Here is a 21350-nt window from a genome sequence, read left to right on the forward strand (position 1 = left end):
AGACACAGAGCATTGTAAAGAGGAGGCCTGAGCAAGTTTTATTTTGGAGGAGCAAAGTGAGTCATAATAACACTGATGACTCCATAAACACATTAATTAGGACACAGGAATGAATGCAGGCAGTGATTTATTGATCCTCCATTGACTCATTTATTCACATTGATTCTTACTCTGCTGATCAGCAATGACCCAAACAGACACACTGAGAAGACGTTTTATTACAACAAACTACATCAGACGCTCCGTCCACCACAGAAGAAGAGGAAGTCTGTTTCTACCCGGCCAGAATGTGTTTGACAAACTCGGTGTAGTTGATGTGCCCGTTGGCGTCCTCCTGTCCCGCCATCAGACGATCCACCTCGTCCTCAGTCATCCTCTCTCCCAGCGTTGCAAGGACGTGGCGGAGCTCCGCCCCCATCACCGTGCCGTTTCCCTCCTTGTCAAAGACCCTCAGCCCCTCCACAAAGTCCTCAAAGTTGCCCTGCTCTTTGGAGCGGGCCACGTGCTGCAGCATGGGCAGGAAGCTGTCAAAGTCCAGCAGCTTGGCGTTCAGCTCCTCCGCCTTCGGCCTGCCCAGCAGCTTCAGCACTTCCTCGTTGGTGGGGTTGTGTCCCAGCGCCCGCATAACATCGCCGCACTGAGCGTAGGTGATCTTCATCTCGCCGGCCGGCGTCTCGTCGAACAGAGTGAAGGCGTCTTTGAACTCCTCGATCTGGTCGGGGGTGAACTCCACCACGATGCTCTTCAGGTCCACCTCGGGGGGTTTTGGCTCCGGCTCCGCGGGCTTTGCTGGAGGAGGAGGCTCCTCCTTCTTTGCCTCCACCTTCTTCACCTCTGTCTTTTTCGGTTCCACTTTCTTTGGCGGCATGTTGCTGCAGAGCACTGGCGATGGAAAGTGACCGTCTGGTGTTTTATAGGAGCCGGCGGTGGGCCGAGCGAGCAGGAGCAAATGGCAGGGAGGAGAGAGGAGGCGACCAAAGATGGAAGAAACCTGGAATGGAAACACTGAGAGGAGATAAGAGGCTGCAGATAAGAAGCTTCCAGAAGCAGCAGAGCCGGTCTGAACCGGAGCCTCTGACCTCCGTCCTCCTTCACATACGATCTTTTCTGTTTCCTGCTAATCAATAGTTTTTAGTTTCACAGATCATCTATCCTCTGCATCGATCTGTGAAGTAATCTCTGCACACCAGGCCCCTAATTCTGAATTAAATTCTGGATTTATCCGCAAAGAGAAGCCAAAACAGGAGAAATCTGCTCTCTGTCTGGACTTGGATTAACTGCAGATGGAAGAAAGCAGTCTTACATATTTGTTTAATATGTGCGTTGAAGGACATGTCCTGGTCAAAAATGACTCCAAGGTTCCTCACAGTGTTACTGGAGGCCAAGGTAATGCCATCCAGAGTAAGAATCTGGTTAGATACCATATTTCTAAGCTTTTCAGCGCCGAGTACAGTGACCTCAGTTTGATCTGAATTAAGAAGCAGAAAGTTAGTGGCCATCCAGGTCTTTATGTCTTTAAGACATTCCTGCAGTTTAACTCATTGGTGTGTGTTATCTGGCTTCATGGACAGATAGAGCTGGGTGTCATCTGCAGTGTAAATGTATGCTATGTCTTCTAATGATGCTGCCTAAATCAGGGGCATCAAACATGAACGAGCTGAGAGCCTCTGCTGTCGTCTCATTGGAGCCACTTTAGTACAAAACAAGAAAACAGACACAAACGTCTGAAAATGTTTGTTTAAATTTCAAATCTTGTATAAGACGACTGTGCCTGTATAACTTAACCACCTCCATCATTACCGTAGTGCACAGTACCTGTAACACCTGCAGCTGCTCTAATAGGATGTTATGCTGCACTGAGGTCTAGCAGGATGACCTGTGACAGGTATGATTGAATCAGCTACACAAACATCACTGTGCTTCGTAACAGGAGCAGGGAGTGCTGCAGTACTGAGTGAGCGCCGTGACCACGTGAGAGCGCCACCTAGACAGACACTGAGGAGGAACCGGTTCATCAGGTTAGACACAGGCTGTAACATCTGTGGTTTCACACCACCTCCTCCGCTTTTATCTGCGGCCCTTTCAGTTCAGTTTATTTGTGTCTCGTTATCTCCGAGGTGACCTCATGTGTCATTAACATTCTAGCTGTGATAAGAGGCGATGTCCCATGATGCTCTCTGTCCTGCAGTCTGGAAATAACTCAGCTGCAGCTCGGCTTCATCTTTCACGCTGATCACAGAGGTTTAAGGTCAATGAATGAAGCAGATCTTTGATCACAGCAGCACAAACAACATTTTCAAAATATAACTTTAATCTCAAACACTTTAATGAAGCCTCCACCAATGAGACATTTAGGATACAGTCATGTGACACAGCAGGAACCCAGCAGTGATTCATGATCCATGAACATATTGATTAAAGAGGGTGGAGTCAGCGCTGCTTCAGTCTGCGACACCATCAGCATCTGACACAGATATCAATCAATCAATGAATCACTGATCAATACCGTCCTCACAGAGGAGATTATTATCAATAATTAACCACCTGGTGGATCTTTGAGAAGCCATCTCTCTCTGAAAAACCCTGAAAATCACACATTTCACACTGAGCCTCATCTCTCGTGGCCCCGAACGACTCATGGACCGGCCGAGGCTCGGGGCGCCCGGCGCCCGGGGACCGCCGTCCTGGGAGACCAAGCTGACGCTCCAGGCGGCAGCGGAGCTTCTCATTGGAGCAAAGCAGCAGCATCAGTCTTAACCTTTATTTCTTGAGCTCACCTGAAGATAGAATCACTGAAATTAAACTTTAATGGTTTGACTTTAAAGTTTTGGTCGAGTCGAGGAAGAGGAAGATGGCTCCGGTGCAGTAAGAGCACCAGTTTCTCTGGCAGCCATCTTCACTGTTGTCCTGCTTTCTGATTGGTCTGTATCTGCTCCTGGAAGCTCATAGGCTGACGGACATCTCGGGGGAATCCATCCACAACAAAGCCTCGGACGTCCTGCTGACCAATCAGCTGCCTCCTCAGCTCAGAGACAGAGACACAGGTGACTGACCTGAAGCAGGCTCAGGGATCAGGTGTGATGCTGGCTCTGACCTGTGGTCCTAGCTCTCCGTGACTCATCACTTGCCCTCCCACCTCTGGGAGAGGCATTGCATCGCAGCTGCTGCTTGAGCAGCTCGTCCAATGAGATACCTCGGAATCCAAAGTGGTCGGTTAGCCTCGCCGTCTGACTTCCCTCCCCACTCCCTGGATTTCTAGAATCGATTCGATTTTGCTTCTATCAAAAATATTATAATTCTGTTCACAGATCAGAACATTTCCATGTTTTTATATCTATAAAAAGAAAGCTGACACTCGCGAGCCTTAAGTGTGAGCATCACAGCAGAGGCCTTTGTGTCAAAGTCACTGAAGATAAACATGAAGGCGACTTTCCTGGCCTGGATTTTACAGCAGATGACCTTAAAATATTCTGCAGCAGAACAAAAACAGAAGAAAACCATGAATCAGCACATGAACATGACCTGATGCTGCTGACGTGAAGCAGAGCTACAGAGGTTTGATTACAGACACAGCGTTTTGCACTTTTGCATAATTTTAAAAAGTTTAAATTTGTTCAGTATTGAACGGCAGAGGTTTTGTTTTTGGAAGTAAGTAAACAGGCCGACAGCCTGTAAACAACGGCAGACTCGTGCGTAACAAGCAAGCGAATAATGAAGAAAAGATTTAGAGAGACAGAGGGGATCCAGGTTACCCAGAGACGGTTCTTGGTGTGCTTCAAAATCAGCCTCTCCAAACTTTTACTCACTCCCGGTGTGATGGCCGTGGGCCTGAAGTCATGTAAGCTGGTTTGTTTTCTTTGGGACGTGAGTTATGATGGCGCTCTAGAGGCAAACTGGCCGAGTGATGTGTGAAGAATGTCTGCAAACACATCTTTCTTTGCTCTGTGCAGTTCAATAAAACATGATGTTGTCCGGCCCTGCTGCCTGCGTGGGTTGATCCTCGCCTTTCTCACCTCAGCTGTTGGAGACCCCCGCCCGGTGGCAGTGGAGCTGTTTGTGCCTGGGTGGTGTTGTAACCTCAAACCGTAGTTGTTCAGTTCACAGTTCCCTGCACAGACACTGTGGATCCTTGTTACACATGAAGTTTCAGCCTCTTCGCTTCTCTGATCCCTGTGACGGGTTCTTGCTTCCTGTAAGCTGCAGGATCCACAGATTTAACAGCTTCGCTTCGAGCTCTCAGAAACGCTCGCTGGAGTCTGTCCCAGCTACCATCGGACAAGAGGGGGGCCCGGGAGGAGCTGGGGGACATCCTGGACAGGCTGACACACAGAGACCGACAACCATTCGCACTCACACCGTTCATTAACCCAACCCCACTACTTCCATTTGAGAGGAAGCCAAAGTACCTGGAGCGAACCCACACATGAGCCTCAGCTCGCAGCTGCTGCCTGGTGGGGTTCAGGGAGGAAGATGGGACAAAGACTGTGGAAGAGAGCCAGATATGATTCAGTGCAGAGAGGTGCATAAACACACAGTGAGTGAAGAGGAAACACCCAGTGCATCATGGGAATCCCCCAGCAGCCTCTGATCTCCTGAGCAGAGCTGAGGAATCACAGACTTTTGTTTTTAACAGGACATGCCCATATGGAAAAGAAATAGTAAAAACTTCTATGATTTACTCATGAAAGTGGCCACTTTCTCATTACTTTCATATATTGTTTTAGTAAGTATCCAAAACATACAAGTTTCATTACATAATTTTTCAAGGGATCTTATATCTGTTTTTACTCTTGTATGCTTTTCATACAAGTTTCACACAAGACAGATACAAACTTTATAAGATTTATATGTATCTTTTCCATATGGGTGATGACTGACTGAAGAATGCTGCTCACTGATTGGCTAAAGATGTGTCAGTCACATGATGACATCACTGTCTTTGGGTTCTTTTTACAATTATACTCGTGCATTTTTAATGATGTTTGGACACAGGTACAGAAGCTTTATCCTGGAACTGTTGGTTCAACTGTGCAAAAGTCTGTGCCAACAGTGTTTGTGTGTGTGTGTCTGTCTGTGTGTGTGTGTGTGTGTGTGTGTGTGTGTGTCTGTCTGTGTGTGTGTGTGTGTGTGTGTGTGTGTGTGTGTGTGTCTGTGTGTGTGTGTGTGTGTGTGTGTGTGTGCGTGTGTGTGTCTGTGCGTGTGTGTGTGTGTGTCTGTGTGTGCGTGTGAGTGTCTGTGTGTGTGTGTGTGTGTGTGTGTGTCTGTGTGTGTGTGTGTGTGTGTCTGTCTGTGTGTGTGTGTGTGTGTGTGTGTGTGTGAGTGTCTGTGTGTGTGTGTGTGTGTGTGTGTGTCTGTGTGTGTGTGTGTGTGTGTCTGTGTGTGTGTGTGTGTGTGTCTGTCTGTGTGTGTGTGTGTGTGTGTGTGTGTGTGAGTGTCTGTGTGTGTGTGTGTGCGTGTGAGTGTCTGTGTGTGTGTGTGTGTGTGTGTGTGTCTGTGTGTGTGTGTGTGTGTGTCTGTCTGTGTGTGTGTGTGTCTGTGTGTGCGTGTGTGTGTCTGTGTGTGTGTGTGTGTGTGTCTGTGTGTGTGTGTGTGTGTCTGTGTGTGTGTGTGTGTGTGTCTGTGTGTGCGTGTGTGTGTCTGTGTGTGTGTGTGTGTGTGTCTGTGTGTGTGTGTGTGTGTCTGTGTGTGTGTGTGTGTCTGTCTGTGTGTGTGTGTGTCTGTGTGTGCGTGTGAGTGTCTGTGTGTGTGTGTGTGTGAGGCCCCCTGATGAAGAGCGTCCTCTGAGTTCAGCTGAATGGAGTTTAACAATGCAGGAATGTGTGTGAGTGTGAGTGTGTGTGTGTGTGTGTGTGTGTGTGTGTGTGTGTGAGGCGGGGGATTTGGACGACTCTCTTTGGTTTCCATAGAAACATGATGTAAGGGTGAGGGGGCGGGGCTCTTCTCCTTTCATTGTGTGAGTGTGTGTATGCCCTTTTGTGCTTGCTTTAAAGTTTGTGTGGACCGGCTGGTAGAGAGACCTCACTCGATGGAGGAGTAAGACGAAGATCCCAGCAGCAGAGCGGCGTGACGACTGACGGGGTCGAAGACAGGAAGCTGGAAGTTGGAGGAAGTCTGTAATGTAGAGGTGAGGGAACAGGAGCTTTTGTTCTTCGGGGAGTGTGTGTGGCCAGATTGAACCACCTCTGACTTCTTCTCTGGTTTTCTCTGCCGCGTTATTGTGGGCTGCCGCAGTTCCCCCGTCAGCCTCTGGGTGGAGCTGCAGCCTGGGGCAGATGAACGCAGTGACACTGCTCATGAATGCATTCGTGTGTGTGGCTGTCTTTGTGTTGTAAATGCGATTAGACACTGGCAGCTCTGCTCCTGTTGTTGTTGACCTACTTCTGTAGCTTCACTTTAACCTGAAATCGTCTCCGAGCACTCGGCTAACTTTACTGTTTCTGCTTCATGTGCAGGCAACATTTTAAAGATAAGTCAGAGTTTAAACACTGCTGCAAACAACACACACACAAACCTTCATATATACAAATCTACATGTACATAATTTCCTTAAACTATTCTGATTCTGATCTCACGAAGGTTTTAAACCAACACATACTGTTGCTGAAAGCTGGGGTATAAAAATCCCACTGGAACTGGAGATCAGAGGAACTGCCCACGTCATGGTCAGCATGTACGAGGAGGTCAGAAGAGGTGCAACAGTGAGTCTGCAGCCCTGTGTGAAGCATGGCGGAGTCTCCATCGTGGTTCCAGATGCATGTCAGCCAGAGGTGATGGAGGTCTTCAAACACACTGCCAGTGCAGTGAAAGCATCCTGAATAGAAACATACGGCGGATCAGCCTCCGCAGAGCCCGGACCTCGAGGAGTGGTCAAACATCCAAAGCATCGGGTCAGGCTGAAGCTTGCTGAGGGACGTTGAACCAAATGTCAGCCCAGAGAAAGTACAATTTTAAAAAAATATTATTTCTGTACAGTCACTCCACCCTGGTAAAAACAAACATTTCAAAGGAGTGATTAAAAGCCCCAAATCACAGACGGTGGTGCTGACAATGAGTGGGTGGAAACGTCTGAGCATCACCTTCATGTCATTAGAGAACCTGTGCTGGTGTTTGGGAGGTTAGCTGTTAGTGTCCGAAAACATGAGGGGGATGGTATATGTGTCACACTGTTTGATGCGAGGGGTGGAGGGATAGGTGGAGATGGAGGTAAGGATTAATTCACACATAGTAAAAAAGGCTGCAGGCCAACTCTGACCTGACGTTTGAGCCTTTAAGTCTGAAACATGAAATGCAGTATACAGAATACTACAGAGTGCTATCTGTCACTTCCTCTGTGTCCAGGTTCACCGCGACAGCCTGAGGAGAACTCCTCCCTCAGCACCTCCATCATGACGGACAGACAACACCCAGGCGTGCCTTCCCCCTCGCTCTCTTCAAATGTTCACCACAACGGCAGGATTGGGGGGGCGGTGCCAAAAAGTCCCATGACCCCTGATCAAAATGGTAGTCTGGATCCAGGACCAGGATCCCACAATCCCAGTAAAGTCAGCAGCAGGACGCTGACCTCCACCTCACCCCTGAGGACCCTCAGGACTCTCGGAGGCCTCGTGAGTCCAGCAGGTCCCAGTCCTGAAGGCGGCACCGTCAGACCTCGGGGACAGAGCCTTAGCTCTGCACTCAGCTCCAGAATGAGAATCACGACCCCCCGAAGCAAGGTAACTCTCACCTGCAGTGAAAGACACACCTGAGCTGGTCCCACAAGTCCAGGAGAGACAGGAGGTGGAGCCAAATCTGAAGGGAGGTGTTGATCAGTCTTTGGGTAGCTTTGATCAGACAGAGGTCTGATGAGACGAGTTAGAACCTAAACATCGATGGACCACATGTGTGGTCAGAGTTACCTCATGTGATTTTAATAACAGCCTGAATAATTAAGAGAGGTCACAGATTCAGGGGAGACCCCGATGATCAAACAGCCTTTTAGCTTATAAAGAATCATCACCTGTCTGAGGTTCTGCACCTGCATGAACTCCAATCAAATCTACAGACAGTCAGAAGCAACACGCTGACACAAGCTGCCTCAGACTCTGTTCTCAGTGTGGTGCAGACTCTGCTCTGCAGTATTTGACAAACATTGGTGTGAAACTGCAGATCAAAGTGAAACTCAACATGCAGAGTTTTGGTGATTTTGGAAAGAGCGGTGAGGACAGATGGTGACATCGTGGTGTTCAGATGCTGTCACATTAGGTGTGTTGCAACTCAAACCTTTAACTCAGACTCCTGTTAACCACCTGTAACACCTGTGTTGTTGGTGCAGCGTAGGAGCAGCCAGCAGGGGGAGCCAGAGGCCCTGTTGGACCTGATCCTGGAGTCTCAGTGTCAGAGGCTGGACGACCAGAGAGCCAGCGTCAGCCTGCTGCCCGACCCGGGACCAGCTGCTCTTTGTGGGGCCTGCAGTCCAGATCAACCCCCTGTGCCCAGCCTGGACTTTTACTACATGCTCATACACTACCAGGTCTGTATCTTTACTGGGTTAACTGGTAACTAAAGATTGGACACACTGGTGTGGTTGGTTGGTGTGGGAGTATCAATGCTCCCGACCAATCAGATTCTTGTGATGTCACAGCGTTTCTTACCTCTGATTTTGAAAACAGAGACCTCCCCAAGTTAGTGTTGTTCTTGACTAAAGCAAAGAGAAAAGGTAAATAATAAAGCCTTTGGGTTACTTTTGGTTTGGGGTTAGCAGCAACATGTTAGCAACAGATCCTGTGAGTGCTGTAAGCTGTGAGCTGAGGCTTCCTAGACTGGACTTGTTTAGTCGGGGAGATCACACAGATCCCTGATTGAAGGCCAAGTCCGCACCTCAAAGCAGACTTGATGTGCTCTTTAAAACACTTCTGAACCTGTTTAGCAGCGTGGCTTATCCTACTGAAGGGCCACAACCATCAGGGAGCACCATTTCTCTGAAAGGTGGACACGGCCTGTAACAGTGCTTAGGCAGGCCTGTCACAGTAACATCCACATGGATGCAGGACACAACTTTTCCCAGCTGAACATCACCCAAAACATCGTGCCGCCTCCTCGGCTCATCTTCTTCCAATCTGGCCTTCTGGTTCCAGGTGTTCCCCAGGTAAGCAGTACGCATGCATCCACATGATGTGTATGCTGACACCTTTCTATCAGAATGGGCCACCCGGTCCAGCCTTCAGTGAACCTGGTGCCGTGTCGTTGGTTCTTTGATAGGTTACTGAGCCCTGCAGACCAAGAACAACCAAAGGGCTGCAGCTTTGGAGACACTCTGACCCAAACTGTCAGACACATTCAAATCCTCTTGTGCATTTTTCCTGCTTTTAACATCACGTCTGAGGACAAAATGCACACCTGCTCCCTGATATATCCACCCACCAACAGGTGGTGTGACTGTATTCACCTGTCAGCGGTCAGCCCTGTTTGACGTGTCCGACCGTTTCACTCTAGTTCGCTCTGATCTATGAGCAATATGATAGTGCAGCTCCTGCATGTGTCCGAATGAACAACAAGAAGAATTCGTTTGCACCTCACTATCTGTACACCTTGTTTTAACATTAATCAGTAAAGGTGACGTGGGCGGGACTTTAGCATTTTCAGTCAAATCAACACTTTACCTGAAGGATGGAAGAGAAGCTCATCAGAACAGATGATGATGGGGATAAAAAGATTTTATCCATGTTTGTAGTGTTACATTAGCTACCAGACGGGTTATGACCCACGCGAGCTTCTGTCTGTGTCTGCATTTGGGTCCACTCCCACTTACTGACCTCCCCCCATGACAAGATGGCTCTCTGTAAGGTGCAAACAAGTACTTTCTGTCAATATGTCACAACAGTGCGACTGGTCAGGGATCAACACTGATCTCGTCATCAGGATAGAACAGCCCTCACCTGTCTCTCTGTCTGCAGTCTGACAGGATGGAGGACCAGAGGTGTTCCCTCCCGGACCTGGATGACGTGCTCACTCCGGTTCCTGACGGTCAGGAGAACTTCTTCTCTTTGGTCCAGAGAGTCCAGTCCAGGAGGATGAATGAGCAGCGAGCTTCACTGCTGCTGAGGAACAGCGAGGAGGACCCGGACGCACAATCTGCTAGCTCCTCCCTCCATCGTCATCATCATCATCACTGATGAAGCCCCAAGTCTGATCGGGTGGAGCGACTGAACTAGTTCCCTTTAAGGAGTAGCATTTGTTGTTGAGTGTGGCTCCTCAGACTGAAACCAGGACCGCAGTGGTCCTGGACGTGGGGCCATGAGGGTTTCCGTCTGCACGTAGGACAAACTGCTGTCAGAAATAACCTTAATTTTTACTAACACACCTGTAACACATGTCACATGACCAGGAATCACAGGTTGGTTTCTGTACGAATGCTTGGACGGACTCTGAGGTTTGATTTGATGTTTGGAAGTTTGTTTTAATCAAACTTCTGTGTGGATGGGTAAGTGGGGCTGTGTGGGTGGGGCAAACCCGTGTTTATCTCACACAGCGCCCGCAGCATATTTGCCCTTCAAGGCTAGTGGGGATGCCGGTGTGGGCACAGGAAACCCACGTTAGTGGCCAAGAGAGGCATGTTTGGTGGGGCAAGCTGAGGTTTGACTGCATTAGAAGGTGAACATGGGCATCCCTGTGATGCTGGAGTAGGGAAGGTGTCGTAGGGCGTGAGGCGTGGGTGTGAGGTCTGAGGCGTAGGTGTGGGTGTACGGTCCTTGGTGTGAGGGGTGGGTGTGGGTGTACGGTCCTTGGTGTGAGGGGTGGGTGTGGGTGTACGGTCCTTGGTGTGAGGGGTGGGTGTGGGTCTGAGGCATAGGGGTGGGTGTGGGTGTACGGTCCTTGGTGTGAGGGGTGGGTGTGGGTGTACGGTCCTTGGTGTGAGGGGTGGGTGTGGGTGTACGGTCCTTGGTGTGAGGGGTGGGTGTGGGTGTACGGTCCTTGGTGTGAGGGGTGGGTGTGGGTCTGAGGCATAGGTGTGGGTGTACGGTCCTTGGTGTGAGGCGTAGGTGTGGGTGTACAGTCCTTGGTGTGAGGCGTGGGTGTGGGTCTGAGACATAGGTGTGGGTGTACGGTCCTTGGTGTGAGGCGTAGGTGTGGGTGTACGGTCCTTGGTGTGAGGGGTGGGTGTGGGTGTATGGTCCTTGGTGTGAGGGGTGGGTGTGGGTCTGAGGCGTGAGGTGTGGGTGTACGGTCCTTGGTGTGAGGGGTGGGTGTGGGTCTGAGGCGTGAGGTGTGGGTGTAAGGTCCTTGGTGTGAGGGGTGAGGTGTGGGTGTACGGTCCTTGGTGTGAGGGGTGGGTGTGGGTCCTAAGTGTGAGGGGTGGGTGTGGGTCTGAGGCGTAGGTGTGGGTGTAAGGTCCTTGGTGTGAGGGGTGGGTGTTGGTCCTTGGTGTGAGGGGTGGGTGTTGGTCCTTGGTGTGAGGGGTGGGTGTGGGTCTGAGGCGTGGGTGTGGGTGTAAGGTCCTTGGTGTGAGGGGTGGGTGTAAGGTCCTTGGTGTGAGGGTGGGTGTGGGTCTGAGGCGTAGGTGTGGGTGTATGGTCCTTGGTGTGAGGGGTGGGTGTGGGTCCTAAGTGTGAGGGGTGGGTGTGGGTCTGAGGCGTAGGTGTGGGTGTAAGGTCCTTGGTGTGAGGGGTGGGTGTTGGTCCTTGGTGTGAGGGTGGGTGTGGGTCTGAGGCGTGGGTGTGGGTGTACGGTCCTTGGTGTGAGGGGTGGGTGTGGGTGTATGGTCCTTTGTGTGAGGGTGGGTGTGTGTCTGAGGCGTGGGTGTGGGTGTACGGTCCTTGGTGTGAGGGTGGGTGTGGGTCCTTGGTGTGAGGCGTGGGTGTGGGTCTGAGGCGTGGGTGTGGGTGTACGGTCCTTGGTGTGAGGGGTGGGTGTGGGTCCTTGGTGTGAGGCGTGGGTGTGGGTGTATGGTCCTTGGTGTGAGGGGTGGGTGTGGGTCTGAGGCGTGGGTGTGGGTGTGGGTCCTTGGTGTGAGGGGTGGGTGTGGGTCCTTGGTGTGAGGGGTGGGTGTGGGTCCTTGGTGTGAGGGGTGGGTGTGGGTCTGAGGCGTGAAGCACGCGTGTCAGTGTGAGGGGTGTAGTGATGGTTAACAAGTTAACGAGAGGTGGTCGAGGTTAAGAGACTGTGAGACCCTTGGGGGCGCAGGACACGACTCATTAAGTCACATGACGGGGGGGGGGGGGGGGGGATGCAAAGCATTCTGGTAGATGTAGTGAAGTTTAGTAACCCATACTTTCAGCTTTAAAAGGACCTTAATGAGGTCATCATATCCATCAGCTGTTGCTCCTCCCACCACAGTGCCGTACAGGAAGCAGCTGTTTACTTCCTGTTTGTGGTCCCTAACCCAAACTAACTAATGCAGACACACTGACGATGCACTCACTGACCGCATGATAAACACTGTGAACATCACCCTGGACCTGTGAACCTGTGACCTGATCTGTGTTCACCTGTACTCACCTGAGTCTGTAGTAACTGCAGAAATGTGACCTTTAACCTCATGGTGCTGATTTAAATAATCTCTCTAACATCTCAGCTTGTATTTCTCTGTCAAACTTTATTCAAACATGCAGCTCACAGACGTGATGTCAGGCTCTCCCACCTGTAAACACCTGACATGTTTACCAATCACAGCTGTCCGTCTGGAGCTGAAGCCTCTCTGTGACCTCTGACCTCTGTAAGCTGGAAAAGTCTGATTGTAAAGAGAAGTGTCACTTCCTGTGTTGGAGGCTTGAATAAAGTTTCATCAGGCTTGATCCTGTTTGTCCTCCTTGTTGCCTGGTAACACCTTTCTCACCCTCCCACTCATAAAAGTGACGATGGTTCAAATCTGACCAGAGATTCAGCTGACTGCAGACAAACGAAGCCGCCTCCTGTTGCTGTCTGCAGGCGACCTTTGATCAGGACCACACATCGATCCAGAATACCTGGATTTGTTCGGAGTGGTCCGACAGCGACGTAGATTTCAATTCAATTTTATTTACACAGCGCCAAATCTCCTCAAGGTGCTTTATATTGTAAGGTAGACCCTACAATAATACACACAGAGAAAAACCCAGCAATCATATGACCCCCTATGAACAAGCACTTTGGCGACAGTGGGAAGGAAAAACTCCCTTTTAACAGGAAGAAACCTCCAACAGAACCAGGCTCAGGGAGGGGCGGGGCCATCTGCTGTGATTGGTTGGGGTGAGAGAAGGAAGACAGGATAAAGACATGCTGTGGAAGAGAGACAGAGGTTAATAACAGATATGATTCAATGCAGAGAGGTCTGTTAACACATAGTGAGTGAAGAAGAAACACCCAGTGCATCATGGGAATCCCCGGCAGCCTACGTCTATTGCAGCATAACTAAGGGAGGATTCAGGGTCACCTGGTCCAGCCCTAACTATATGCTTTAGCAAAAAGGAAAGTTTGAAGCCTAATCTTAAAAGTAGAGATAGTGTCTGTCTCCCGAATCCAAACTGGAAGCTGGTTCCACAGAAGAGGGGCCTGAAAACTGAAGGCTCTGCCTCCCATTCTACTTTTAAATACTCTAGGAACAACAAGTAGGCCTGCAGAGCGAGAGCGAAGTGCTCTAATAGGGTGATATGGTACTACAAGGTCATTAAGATAAGATGGGGCCTGATTATTTAGTATTATTTAGGCCTTAGTTTTCACCGGAGCTACAGTATCCAGAGTCGTACGTAGTGAGGAGGTAAAATTATTAACAAGATGTAGATCTGGACACTGTGATCATGAAACACGCAGCTGCTGACCAGCTGAGACAGCCGACGCTATCGTCAAAGACTAATAGTATAATAATAATATTAATAAAACAAACACACTGTTGTGTCCTTTGAGCTTTTTAAAAGACGTTTTGATAAATGTGTTGTTTCAGTAACTCTGAAATAAACTGGTTGTTCCAGCTTCATCACAACATAAATGCATTGGGGTTTTTTTTTTTCTCTGCAGCTTATTTTAAGACTTTGATCAGCTCCAAGTGTTGAAACAACAAATGTGTTTCATGCTGAAATAAACTTTCTCACAGCCTGCTGCAAACTCATTATTCCAGCCTGTTTGTGCCGCCTCTAAAATCCTGTCTGTTCATTTTAAATCATAAAGTCACTCTGACCTAAACTCATCAGCATCTCAGCCGAGCTGACCAAAGATGACGGTGTTTAGTTATACTGAGTCCTTTTTCTGAACCAGCAGCAGGTGTTAAACAACTGACAGGTGAACAGGTGTGTGCAGGTAAAAAGAGCTGTGTGCCAAAAGTCCTTTCTGCTCAGGAAGGTTCCTCGCTGAGAGACGTGAGCTGGAAGAACGGAAGAAAGCTAAGAAAAGGAGCTTCAATACTTGCTTTATTGCTCCCTTCCCTTAGCAAAGGTCAAACTGGAGCGTCCTTCATGAAAGGGGGAGCTGAAAACGCTGCCCCATAATTCATAACGACCGACCAGCGACATAGTGAACAAAGTGAAGCAGATCGTGTAAATGTTCCCGTTTCCATTTCATCCTAACCTGCTGTTTTATGAGCAGCTGCTAAAGCCACAGCTGGACGCTGAGCGAGTAAAAACTACTTCCTGTTGAAATATGTCTGTGAAGGTTCTCAGTCATCCAGGTCATTGTAGTGTAAGGAGCCTGGAAAGAAAAGCGTCTGGACTTCTTTAAGTTGCTTGAAGACGTTTCACCTTCATCCGAGAAGCTTCTTCAGTTCTAAGGTCAAATGGTGGAGAGTCCCAGATTTAAGCCCTGTGGAAATGTCCCACCCGAGAGGCATAATGGACCCCTCTTGACCCTCTAACTAATCACCTGAGCCAAGGTGTGAAAACGGGTGTAGGTCACAATCAGCCAGGGTTTCAGGTGAGTTCATTGTGAAACCTGGCCCCGCCCTATCATGTGATGTCCTGAGGTCAGATGGTCCAGGATGTGAGTGGGCGTTAAGGCGTCTGGGAGGGATCTCAAAACTGGATTATAGATGGCAGAGAGTTGGTGTTGTAAGCCCCGCCCTCTGTTCAAAGATGGTCGCTCACAGTGGACATAGATGCTTCTTTTACTCCTCTTTCAAACCATCTGTCCTCTCTGTCCAAAATGTGAACATTGGCATCCTTGAAAGAATGACCTTTGACCTTTAGATGTAGAGCTCTTCTATGTTGTGCCATGAGTTTATTAAGTGGCTATTATTATTATTATTATTATTATTATTATTATTATTATTATTATAACAAACAGTATGTTTGGTCTCTCCAATGTAGAGGTCTGGGCACAACCTCATTGGAGAGACCAAACATACTGTTTGGTCTAAGTTTTCGGAAAGTGACAGTGAGACGGGTTAGAGGCAATTCTACTAAAGACGTTTGGGAATCGTATTCCTCGAGTACTGTTTGAGAAGTTAGGCGTGTAGCAGGGCTGGACTGGGACAAAAAATCGGCCCGGGCATTTTGACTAGAGACCGGCCCACCAAAAATGTGACGTCATTCAGGGGTAAAACCGCAAAGGATTCTGGGAACTTGTGGCAAGCGGTACTAGCGCATGCAGGCTTTCAATTGAACTCAGTTACACAGCGATAAAAAGAAACACAAAAAATGCCAAGAAACTGTTGTATTATTAACTGCAATAGCCGGTGTTGTGCCAAAAACTGATTTCCGGTATTTGCCAAAAACGGATTGCTCGTATTTAAATTGCTATAAGTAACTTGTTGGGCTATAATATGTGAAACGTATGTCAAATGCATCCCTCATGGATGACATAAAGTCATATTGAGCTACAAACAACATTAGTGTAACAAGGTAGAAGCCGCAATCAGTCTTTGGCAGTGACTTTTATATAACCTTTATTTATGCCGTTAAAAAAAAAGTCTAATTAACATTAAAAATGTCTTTTGTAAGAAGTAGTTGGACAGCAGAAATGGCTCAAATACAATAGTTACAATAGTTCTGTAAAATATTTTAAGTGGGGATAAAGGAGCGGATTGGTTATAATGTAAGTACAATAACACAGAGTTGTAAAGATACTTGAAAAAACAGATAATTTTTTAATTCCATATATAGCCCCTTTGTAAACGCTGTTCACCGAAGTCTATTTACCAACATAGATATTACACATAAAAAATACAGGCAAACACTGGAAATCAGTTTTTGGCACAACACCTGTTGCATGACAGCCACGGGAAGCCGACGGGTAAAGAGATCGGTTGTTATCGGATTACGTCGTGGAAATTGTTTAAGCCATGTTTCCGAAGTAACAAAGCCGATGGATGGCCTATAAGATTGCTAAACAAGGGGGAGGGTGCATCCGACCTCCTCGGCTGTAATTGGTCCAGCCCAGAGTCGATCGTGACCAATTGGCCAATCCAACACCTTTCATTCATAAAGTTTCCAAAAAAAAAAAAAAATCGATCGGCCCATAAAAACAAAAAATCGCCAGCGGCCCACCGGGCAAATGCCCGGTATGCCCGATGGTCAGTCCAGCTATGGCGTGTAGTGTTTTTTTTTCTTAGATGCGATTCTAGTTTTACAAACATCCCAATTAAGCTATCCACTTTTTCTTCGGCAGGTCCTCATACATTGGAAACTGCTGTGTAATCATAATTTTACTCACTGTATCACAGTATAACAAGGAGCGGATGGACAGAGGTCAGTGTTACTCCTAGGAGATATTAATGGCTGTATTTCATCAGATGAAAAATTCACATTTGGCGCTTTTGACACTTTTAATCTCTCTAATTAAATCAGTCTCCAGCTCCGTTTCACATGTATTCAGAGGAACTTGATCACGCCCACACTGCTAAACCACTGGTTTAGTTAGTAAACTCTAATGCGCCCTTTGCTTTTGTTTGATTGTAGTTTTTATATATTTTTATTTTTATGGAAGCGCACATGTATTTTATGGAGCGCCTGCTCCCATCAGCTCTTCTTCGTGCACCAATAGAAAAAATAAACCCTCAAACGAATCCGGAAACTCAGTCAGAGGGACCGCTTCACTTCCTCCACTGAGCATGTTCATCACTGCGCATGCGCGGCTGCAACACAGGACGTAAACAAGTAGCGGGAGTTCCGCCGTCCGCGTGCATCCGCCAAAGAGCGCAAGTCGGCGAGAGTCAAAGTTTAACGGCTGTAAGAGCGCGAGAAAGATCGATCACACCCGATCAGGTAGGAGCACATCCGTTTTCTTTAAGGTTAGCGTTAAATTGAACTCGCCCTGACCCCTGACCCTCAGTGTGACCGGTTCGGTTTTTACAGAAGCCGTTCGGTAAGAGGTCTTTAGTGACGTCACATATGAGCGCCAGGTTGGTTTCAGCGGCGACTTCGCGATGGAGCTCGAGCTCGTCTTTTGTCTGAGGCGGGTTGACCCCTGACCCCGCTGTAGTCTCCTCTCAGGTAGACGGCAGCTGATCAGCTGGTCGTGTTCCACGCGCTGCTGGGATCGTTACTCCCGATCGATCCTTTGGTCACACCGGAGCGACCCCGGACACGGAGTTTAGGGAGAACGCTAGCTACCGGCCGATACCACGGCCGAGTTTGACCCGTGAGCCGATTACACGCCACAGCGCAGCAGTTTGTGTGACTGTTGTAAACATGTACACGCGTGTCACAGCTGTGAGCACAGGCCCACTATGAGCTCTGCAGTGACAGATCACGTGTTTGTGCTCTGTGACGTCATCTGACCTTACCTGCTCCTCCTTTGAACTGAAGGCCACTCTTCTCTTTTTCTCACTGGGCTCGAGGAAAAGAGGTTAGGGGAGAGGAGGAAGAGGAGGAATCCTGAGGGGCTCCTGGTTGTGGGAGGAGTTACCTACAGGTTGGGTGCTGAGGGAACCAGCTGAGAAGTTGTTTCCTCTGCACAGGAGACGAGGAGGCTTGATGGAGAAATGAGGAAGTATAGGAAAGCATTGAGAGGAAGAATAGAGGGAGTTGCAGAGGTGAAGGAGCACAGTGAGGAGTACAGGGTGTGGTTAATCTCAGAGGATGTGATGTCACAGCTGAATAAAAGCACCCTGAATCCTGGTGGTTGTGAATCGACGACACACGTCACAGATTGAACCGCTCACACTGAGCTTTGGTGTGGACGACGTGCCAAAGGCTGTAACTGCTGCAGTGTGCACGCTGTCGCTCTGTGGTGCATTATGGGCAATCTCGTCTCTCACTGAGCACGCTCCTCTGACTGGCCAGCTCGGACAACATCCGCCTGTCTGACGCCACCTTAAACCAGCTGAAGGGGGTCTAGATGTGTCCCGACCGTCGGTTGGAGCTGATTGAGTCTTTCTGGGGGGAAGCCACAGGTGGGGGCCGTCCTCGGGGGCTCCGTGGTGGTGATACGTGAAGCTCTGACTCGTTATCGGGTTTTCTGCTGATCGATAATGTTTCTGATCGCTGTTACGGCCTGACGACGTGCGCACACCCTCTCTAATGAAGTCACGTGATCTGAAGTCAGACAGACGAGCTTCTCTTGCTGGGGTGAGATCATATCACAGGTGAAGCACACCTGGTCGCTGTTTGAGCTTGGACATTTTGATAATGAACGATGGCTGGGGCGCTCCGAGACGCACAGGTGATGTTGGAGCCGTTTCACAATGTGTTGTCTGAGCGGCAGGAGAATCCTGCAGCGGCTTCCTGCGCCCTGGCAGCGGGCGTAAAGTGGCCGGGTACACCTCCCCCACTGAAGCCTCGCCTGTGCCAGGCGGTCAGCTCACACCTGTGTCCTGTTTATTTGTCCTGATTGGCACACCTGACCTTCCTCTTCTTCTTCTGCAGCTTCTGTCACAAACTGACCATCGCCTCCTCCTGTTGCTCCTCCCATCATGACACCTCCATCATCACGTGAGAAGAAGAGGAGGCGCGCAGAAGGCGAGGAGTCTCCTGCTCCCATCGACATAGACACTCCCGAGAGAGGAAAGGAGGAGGAGGAGGAACTGTTCAGTCCTCCCGCTGAAGAGGAACGGGTGAGCAGGAAGGAGAAGAAAAAGAAGAAAAAGAAGAGACGAGGGGAGGAGGAGGTGTTCAGCTCGCCTGCTGAAGATGGACAGGTGAACGGGGAGGAGGAGGAAACCAGCGCGGGGAGGAAGAAGAAGAAGAAGAAGAAAAATAAGAGAAGAGCGGAGGAAGAGGAGGTGTTCAGTTCTGCTTTTTCTTCTGCTGAAGATGCACATGTGAACAGGGAGAAGGAGGAGAAAGAGCAGAGGGGGGACAAACAGGAGGAAACCAGCGAGGCAGAGAGGAAGAAAGAGGAGGGTCCCTCTTCTCCTGGTCTGGGTGAACAGCTGAGCAGGAAGGAGAAGAAGAAAAAGAGAAAAAAGAGGAGAGAAGAGGAAGAACTGTTGGCTCCTCCCTCACCTCCTACTGGGGATGAAAAGGTGAGCAGGGAGAAGAAAAGGAAGAAAAGACAGGAGGACAAAGAGCCAGAGAAGAGAAAGGAGGAGAAGAGCAGCGAGGGAGGAAAGAAGAAAAAGAAAGAGGAAGTGACATCACAGGAAAGGGAGCCTTACAGCGAGACTAAACAAAAGAAGAAGGCGGCGTGCATGGCGAGCGTAGCCACAGCAACAGCACATGTGTCGGTTCAAACAGTCAAGAACAGGGTGAAGGAGGAGAGGAAAAGTGTGCAGGAAGTGACATCATGCAATGGAGAGAAGGCGACGAAGAATGTAAATCCTGCAAAGAGGCAGAGAGGTGCAGCGGGGGGTCACGGGGAGGAGGAGAAGAAGAAGAGGAGAACGGAGGCGGCAGCTGATCCTGAAGAGTGAGTTCATAAAGTTCATGTTAACGAGATGTCAGTGAACACAACACAGAAACATCAGAGACTGAACAAAGCTGGGGTGACGCGCACCCTAACACCTGCGGCTCCGCACGCTCAGACAGGAAGCAGCGTGGACTCCTCATGCGGCGTCCATCTTTGTTGTCTCTGCTTTTATGATGAAATGATGATGTCAGCTGATGATGTCATGTGCTTCAGGTTTGACCATAAGTTGTTGGAGGAACTTCAGGAATTTGTTCCTCATGTGAAGAAGAAATCTGCCGAACAGATCAACAAGCTGCTGCGGTACGACTTGGCACGCTTCAAGGCCTTCAAAAAGAAAGGTAACGCCGCTGCAGACGCCACCAGCAGGAAGGTACGAGCACTGCGCACTAACCCTGTGAACGCCTGTCTTCCTCCAGGTGTGTCTCTGCGCTGGGGGCGGTACTCTCAGCTTGAGAACCAGCAAATCGAACAGAACGTGGCCGACTTCTTGGCTCTGACGGGAATCAGCTCAGCGGAGCAGCTTCTGTTTCCTCACAGGTTCAAAGAGCAGGAGCTGGAGGTCAGGAGGCTGAAAGCACAGCATCACTTCCTGGAGAACATCGGTACGTAACCAATGCAGAACGACGTCGGGTTCACTTTTATTTATACAGTGCCTAATTCAAGAACAGTCACCTCAGGGCGCGTTTCATATATGTGTGTGTGTGTGTGTGTGTGTATATATATATATATATATATATATATATATATATATATATATATATATATATATTAGGGGTGCAACGATACTCGTATCGATATTGAACCGTTCGATACAGTGCTTTCGGTACGCATATGTATCGAACAATACAATTTTTAAATTAATTTATTTTATCAGCTTTTCTTCTGACGATGCTGTCTGTGTTGAGCGCTCAGTGGATCTGCGCTCGACAGTGCAGCCTAGGCGGAGTAGTCGAACGCAGATCCACTGAGCGCAGCGCAAGCTAGCAGACAGAAGCTAAGCTCGTTGCAACATGGCAAATTGAACCTCCCCCACCCTCATTCAGATCTGGCGTTTGGAACTATTTTGGTTTTCATGTGACGTATGACCCTGAAGGTAAGCGCGTCATGGACTAAAGTAAAACAGTATGTTGGATGTGCCAGCAATGCTCAATTACATGGGTGGGAACTAGTGTGTTAGCGCAGTTAGCTCGTTAACGGAGATTTGCCGTGTTGTGGCGTTAACGTCATTTCAGATTAACGCTGACAGCACTAGTGGGAACACAACGAATATGACTGCACATTTACTCCGACATCATCCTCGTGCAAAGACAAGTGGAAGCAGACAAAAACAACAAGCCCGCATGCTACAAACTTTATTCATTCAGTCATTTAGACAGCCGTTAGCACATGATTCTCCTTATGGGGACCTGATATGTTTAATATGCTGCTGAGAATATAGCCCAGAAGAAGCGTATAGTAGAGCTTTTATTTTGGAAAGAGACATTTCTCTGTAATAAACTCTCTTTTCCAAAGATGAGGGATTCCTCGATCAGATACAGGGCTCGCAAAATCGCTAGCCCGACGTCCCGGGGGGTAGCGATTTTTCCAGTCGGGCTGCCCTGCCCTGCCCGTCGGCCTATCGT

At 49.0% G+C, this 21350-nt stretch overlaps 2 protein-coding genes, 1 long non-coding RNA gene and 1 pseudogene across 3 annotated transcripts in view; 3 read left to right on the forward strand and 1 right to left on the reverse strand.

Annotated features, from left to right (window-relative positions):
- Positions 1-123: 123 nt before the first annotated feature.
- On the reverse strand, positions 124-899 carry LOC102791398 (myosin light polypeptide 6 pseudogene; annotated as a pseudogene).
- Positions 900-5940: 5041 nt separating this feature from the next.
- On the forward strand, positions 5941-10832 carry gpsm1a (G protein signaling modulator 1a). Its single transcript, XM_006809355.3, has 4 exons — positions 5941-6124; positions 7339-7712; positions 8312-8509; positions 9933-10832. Exons 2-4 carry the CDS (start codon positions 7386-7388, stop codon positions 10149-10151), a joined length of 744 nt encoding a protein of 247 aa, XP_006809418.1. The 5' UTR covers positions 5941-6124; positions 7339-7385; the 3' UTR covers positions 10152-10832.
- Position 10833: 1 nt separating this feature from the next.
- LOC148100415 (uncharacterized) lies at positions 10834-12770 on the forward strand. The gene is made up of 2 exons (XR_015719883.1): positions 10834-11103; positions 11190-12770. It is a non-coding gene; the product is annotated as an uncharacterized LOC148100415 (long non-coding RNA).
- A 4237-nt stretch (positions 12771-17007) lies between these two features.
- The window catches only part of LOC102791959 (uncharacterized), a 10494-nt gene continuing 6151 nt past the window's right edge, over positions 17008-21350 (forward strand). Inside the window, exons 1-4 of the mRNA XM_087849610.1 lie at positions 17008-17144; positions 18747-19728; positions 19942-20066; positions 20145-20330. Of these exons, the coding sequence (XP_087705736.1) occupies positions 18794-19728; positions 19942-20066; positions 20145-20330 (1246 nt within the window). The 5' untranslated portion in view covers positions 17008-17144; positions 18747-18793. The remainder of the gene's footprint in view (positions 17145-18746; positions 19729-19941; positions 20067-20144; positions 20331-21350) is intronic.

The sequence above is a fragment of the Neolamprologus brichardi genome, chromosome 12 (genome assembly GCF_056152115.1).
Source record: "Neolamprologus brichardi isolate AB-2024 chromosome 12, ASM5615211v1, whole genome shotgun sequence".
NCBI lineage: Eukaryota > Metazoa > Chordata > Actinopteri > Cichliformes > Cichlidae > Neolamprologus > Neolamprologus brichardi.